This window comes from Humulus lupulus, chromosome 8 (genome assembly GCF_963169125.1).
Source record: "Humulus lupulus chromosome 8, drHumLupu1.1, whole genome shotgun sequence".
NCBI classification, from domain to species: domain Eukaryota; kingdom Viridiplantae; phylum Streptophyta; class Magnoliopsida; order Rosales; family Cannabaceae; genus Humulus; species Humulus lupulus.
In genome coordinates, this window is record NC_084800.1 from 123,385,038 (window position 1) to 123,391,608 (window position 6,571).

Here is a 6,571-nt window from a genome sequence, read left to right on the forward strand (position 1 = left end):
AGTGCCCTATAGGGATTTTAGTGAGGTATTTGCTATGATGTTACCCTCAGGTGATGCAATAATGTAAAATAGATGGATACTCGCAACCTCAGCAGAGATTGAAGGGAGAATATGTCCATGAGATTTTATCGAGTTGGATATAACAGACTATGAGGTGATTCTTGGTATAAATTTGTTGGTTAAGTATGGAGCAACCATTGCTTGTCGTAAGAAGGCGGTGAAGTTTAAGCCAGACAACGAGGAACATTTCACCTTGAAGGGTGACGCAGCAGGATTTTGTACACCGATAATATAATATCGGCCTTAAATGCACACAATGTGATTCACAATGGATGTCAGGTGTATCTTGCAAACGTAGTGGATAAGACAAAAGAAACTGAGTTAAGGCCTAAGGACGTTCACTTGGTGTGTGAATTCCCAGAGGTGTTTCCAGAGGACTTACCCAACCTACCTCCAGATAGGGAAATTGAATTTATGAATGATTTGATTCCATAGACTGCACTCTACATAATAGCACCGACGGAGCTAAAGAAACTGAAACTACAACTACAGGAGTTGTTGGACAAAGGGTGCTCCAGTGTTGTTTGATAAGAAGAAGGATGAGAGCATGAGAATGTGCATAGACTACCGAGAACTTAATATGGTCACAGTAAAGAACAAGTATCCGCTACCATGAATCGATGATCTCTTCGACCAACTTCAGGGGGCCGTAGTGTATTCTAAAATTGACTTGAGGTCACAGAATCATCGGCTAAAGGTAAGGGAATAAGATATTCCAAAGACCGCCTTCTGGAACTGGTATGAACATTACAAAATCCTAGTGATGTCTTCTAGACTCACCAGTGCTCTAGTAACTTTCATGGATTTAATGAACCGAGTCTTCAAGGACTTTCTTAACAAATTTGTGGTAGTGTTTATTGGTGACATTTCAATCTACTCCAAATATGAGGAGGAACATGAAGAGCACTTGAGATTGACACTAAAGAGGCTTCAAGAGCACAAGTTGTACGCAAAGTTTAAGAAGTGTGAATTTTTGTTAGAGAAGGTGGCATTTTTGGGCCACACAGTGTCTAAGGAGGGATTAGTTGTAGACCCAGCGAAGATCGAGGCTATTCGGGATCGGCCTCAACCTAAGAATGTAGTAGAGGTTAGAAGTTTCTTGGGATTGGTAGGGTATTATAGAAAATTTGTTGAAGGATTTTTTAAGATTGCTGCACCCCTCACCAATTTGACAAGAAAGAATTAGAAAATACAATTGGACTGAAAAGTGTGAGGAGAGCTTTCAAACCATGATGAATAATCTTATATCAGCTCCAGTGCTGTGTGTACCAACTAAGGAGGGAAGTTTGTATTATACTTTGATGCTTCCAAGAACTTCTTGGGGTGTGTACTAATGCATGATGGTAAAGTGGTGACTTATGCCTCAAGACAATTGAAAGAGTACGAACAAATATACCCTACCTATGATTTAGAGTTGGCTGCGGTAGTGCTTGCACTCAAGACATGGAGGCACAATCTTTATGGAGTGAAATGCAAGATATTCACATACCATAAGAGCCTAAATTACTTCTTCACTCAGAATGAGCTGAATATGAGGCAAAGAAGATAGTTGGAGTTAGTGAAGGACTATGACTGCGAGATCCATTACCATCCAGGCAAGGAAAACGTTGTATGTAACGCCCCACATCACTATGGCTGCTTCCTGGAATGACGACTGGCCCTGCAAACCAACACGAGTCTTTCCAGCATGCTTTGTCCTCACTCACACGCTTCCTGGGAAAACTTCCTAGAAGGTCACCCATCATGAGACTACTCCAGGTCAAGCACGCTTAACTTTGGAGTTCTCAACTATGGGCTACAAAAAAGAAGATGCATCTTGTTTTCGATAGCCCACCACTTGAGAACTCCAAAGTTAAGCATGCTTGACCTGGAATAGTCTCATAATAGGTGACCTACTGGGAATTTTTCTCTGGAAGCGTACGAGTGGGGACAAAGCACGCTGGAAAGACTCGTGTTGGTTTGCAGGGGTAGTCGTCATTCTAGGGAGCAGCCATAGTGACGTAGGGCGTCACATGCAATGTTTTCCTTTTCTGGATGGTAAAGGATCTCACAGTCATAGTCCTTCACTAACTCCAACTACCTTCTTTGCCTCAGCCAGAAGTGTGGTATCAGAGCCTTGACCCAGCCTAATCAGAGCCTTAACCCAGCCAAAAGTGTGGCCGACAGGTACGTCAGACCCATAAGGGAGGGTGATTGTGACAGTCAGAATCCTGTGATCCGTAGGGGGAAAGACCGGGTAAAATTTGTGTAATCCCACATCGCCTTGGGAAGGTCAAGTGTGATGATTCTAAGACTGTGTAGGTATGGGACTACACAGCTGAAGAGGGCTTAAATGGATTGATGGGTACTACCTATGTCAACGAGATGCATCTTCTTTTCTATAGCCCATCACTTGAGAACTCCAAAGTTAAGCATGCTTGACCTAGAGTAGTCTCATCACTACAAGAAAAAATGCTTTTAATAACACCGAAAATGTGTTATCAAAACATACGATAACACTTTCTGATGTGTTAAGACCGACTATGTTATCGTAGGTCAGGGTACTTTACATAACACTTTATCATTGTTATACAGATGTGTTATTATACTGTCAATGATAACACATTTTTTTTTGTGTTATTTTAATGTATAGAAAAGTGTTTAATTATGTTATTTATAGTCGATTATATAACACATTTCAATACTTATAAATTTGTGTTATACTACACTTTTGTATAACACTTTTTTTGTGTTATACTATACTTTAGTATAACACATTTTTTCTGTTATACTACACTTTAGTATAACACATTATTTGTGTTATATAATGAAGTTTGCATAACATAATTCTTTGCATAAAAAGTGTTATTGTAATAGATATTATAACACATTTTTCGTATTATTTTAATATTTAGATTCGTTTAAATTCTCATTATATATTCATTTATATAACACTAATTTATTCTATTATATTTTTATTTTTTATTTATATAATTAAAATTAGCTTTCTAATATATACTAACATCATCAATTGAACTTGATTTTCAAATAACAAAAAGTAAAAACATTCAACATTGTATTAACAATCCACAAATTAGTTTAAAACATTCAACACTGTCATCAACAATAGTGTACATAAATAATGCTCTCTCTTTAACTCCAACCTCTACAACTCACTGAACTCTCTCTTTCTCTCTTCTTTTTCTCTTAGTGCTCTCTAAATCTGTGTACATAAATAATGATGCAAGGTTCACTTATATACGTGCACCAAAATACAAAAGAACTAACCCGAAAACAAAACTAGAAAATCAACTTAACTAACTCTGCAGCTGAACCAAAGTAAGTGAACTTAAGGAATCTTGTTAAAACAATTATGTTCACTAGCTGTTTTAACCACTTTTTGATAGCCTAGATAACCACATTGTGAGACATATACAACCGATATGTTATAGTGATTCTTCTTATTACATGTTGACATAATTCTTTAGTACTAATAGTTTCTGCAACATGAAGTTTCTCAAATTTTCAGAAGCAAATAATGCAATGATAGCCACAACTCGATCATAAGAAAATAATGCAATGATAGCCACAATCAATTGCTTAGCATCTGACTCGGGTACACCTTTAGCAATGATAGCCTAAACTCGAACGGTTGGCTGCTTTAGTGCAGACATTGAAGAGGCAGCAGCACTGAAAATGAGAAATAAATAATGCATGTTCATTAAAAAGTACTTGTGTAGGAGGTCAAAATACCAATTGTTAATGAGCATAACAAGTACCCACCTTCTAAATGAAGCAAAGTTGATAAAGACATCAACAGTAGGATGTGTGGCACAAGCTGCTTCAATGCTACATTTATTCAATTTATGACTGTCTAAGAATCAAATCAAAGCAAATAAAGATGTATGAAACATGAAACAGAAATAAAATTTTAGTTTGTCCCCAGAATGTTGCGTAAGCAAACTAGAAGGATAGTTTTAGGCATAACCATATAAAATTCTTATCAGTTACATAAATGCAGATAGGAGGAGAACACAATATCTGAATGCTAACATGATAAGGATCTACAAGATAATATCTAAACAAAAACTAGAAGGTTCTTTAGATCAGCAACGGATAGTTTTTCTTCAATATTCTTCAATGAGCATATTCAAGTTTGAATGCCGATTGTTTGTAATGAGAAGACAATAGAAAAATCCATAACTAAATAAGCTTAAGAAAAGAACAATGCAAAGTGAAAACTATGCTCCACACAACAGCTAAGATGAGCAGCAGTTACAAAGCATTCTTCTTATCCTTGAAAAATACATTATTAAGGGCATTGAAATAGTAGCTTAACCCAATCATTGCTTACAAAGGCCAGTAAATATTTTGAGCTGAACTTAGTGCCTCAATTTGTAAATCTCTTCAGTTTAAGCAATAATTAAAATAACTAAGACATAGAGAGATGACCTTGTATGTGTTAAATATAATCTCCCTGAACTTTACCTTATCTTTCAGAATTTTCTTCTTCTCGTAACCCCATTTCCTGGCCAACTTCAAAGCTGCTTCTACACCTTCAGCACCAGTGTTCATAGGTAGCACCATGTCATATCTGAACATTTCTGTTAGACGCTCAGCAAATATTGGAAATTTATCATTATGGAATGCTCGAGAGCTAAGGGTGAGCCTTTCTTCCTGATCTTGTAATGCTTTCATGATTTTTGGATGACAATGTCCCTACAGCAAGAAGTTATGAAATCAAAACCCATAAAAGCTCATATAAAAAACACAAACGGGCACTGGTTATTCATAGAAATTCGATTGAATTGAATATCAGTAAATTTCCTGCCTTACATCTTCTATGAATTTGCATTTCCTTGAGATAGAGAAAAAAGAGCAATCGTCACAGTAATAAGCAAGTTGGAAAATGGAAAATCATTGAAAAGATAAAAAGAAAGAACATTGAAATATGAATAGATAAAAAGCTGCAGCAGTGGCTCAGATACAAAAAAATTCAGTCATCAAGTAACAAATATATATATGAAAACACAATTTCCCAACATTTTCTACCTGACTAACTGCAGAATAAGCAGAGAGAAAGTCTAGATACCATTTGCCTTCAGGATCCCATATACATGATCCCTTGCCTCAGAGAACACAACCGGTATTGGGTGATAGCTGCATTTCAACAGCTAAAAACTCTTAGACAAGTACTGTATTAGCATTTAGAAACTGCTGCTCATTAGGTTGCTCTAGCAGAAGAAATTCAATACAAGGAAAACTATACACAATATAATGTAAGTGCAAACTTCAGAACATCAAAATGACACAAGTTGAAGAACATCAAAAGTAAAGTTTCTCTCTCTATCGCTCTCTCTCTCTCAAACAAAGATTTGGCACTCGTACAAATAAAAATTACAAAAAATCATATATTGGTCATCACTTGCCAAAGTGAATATCTTAAACATAAGAGAATTACCTCACTTCATCCAGCAACTGAGTGGCTATTCATTTTCTTCTGTTGACAGGAGACACCAAAATTGCTCTAATGCCACAGACAGCCGGCACTGCTACGTCCTCGTAAACAACTGCGCTACCAAGGTCTCCATCCAATAGGTTAGTATTACTAGCAGAATGAGATCTTTTCACTATCTCCCTCTGAAAACTAATATCCCCAAATTGGAGGATGGTTGGTTTGGTTCTTTGTTCTTTTGTGTTAATAGCATCATTCTCTGCTGAATTTGAGATGACTTTGAATGCCTTCTCTATTGGTTCGGCAATTAGGCATCCAGCTACCCTATTGGATAGAATGAACAGTAAAACCTGCAAGAACAGTAAAACAAGTCTAATGTCATGTTTAAACAAAACAACTCTAATTGCACATATCACTGACATTGAAGATTTCTTTAAAAAAAATCAGAGAGAATCCAAGTGCATTATCAATTAATACTAATCCAAAAACATGAACTTTTATTGTTATCCATGCAACTCTTGACCTAATAATGCAACATGGAAATATGCAGCAGTTGAAAAGTAATAAATATACAATAACACAGGGGAAATGGAAAAACAACCACATTCTCGTATAAACATGTTAACAAACACTTGAAAGGCAAATAAAAATATCTTACATTATTGGTTTTCCTGCCACGTAACATATGATCATTTCAGATTTGAAACTATACATTTTCTTAGATCACAGTCTGTGAGTCATTTTAACAAATACATTTTGAAATCTCAAACTAAGAAAAATGACAAAATTTATCTCAAAAGTTGACCACAAAATTCCGAATCATCACAAATCAAAATGTACTTTTCCAAACACCTCAAATAAAGTCCCAGGGGAAAATAACATCAAATATATTTAAAAAATTAAAAATTAAAGAGCACAAAGCAAAATGGAAATGGAAGACTCTTTGGTAGATTGTAGTAACAGCTATCTGTTGGGTTATTTGACTAGAGAAGAATAAGAAAATCTTTGAGGAAATGGAAAACAGGGTGGAGAAATTTGGCTTGATTTTGCATAGTGTTAATCCTGTTACATCATCAT

At 35.9% G+C, this 6,571-nt stretch overlaps 1 protein-coding gene across 1 annotated transcript; it reads left to right on the forward strand.

Annotated features, from left to right (window-relative positions):
- The first annotated feature begins 823 nt into the window (after positions 1-823).
- LOC133796008 (uncharacterized mitochondrial protein AtMg00860-like) lies at positions 824-1,246 on the forward strand. The gene has a single exon (XM_062233491.1). It carries the CDS (start codon positions 824-826, stop codon positions 1,244-1,246), a length of 423 nt encoding a protein of 140 aa, XP_062089475.1.
- The last annotated feature ends 5,325 nt before the right edge of the window (positions 1,247-6,571 follow it).

Excerpts from the sequence above, each read along its gene's own strand:
- LOC133796008 (XM_062233491.1), top strand. The coding sequence starts at position 824 with ATGTCTTCTAGACTCACCAGTGCTCTAGTAACTTTCATGGATTTAATG.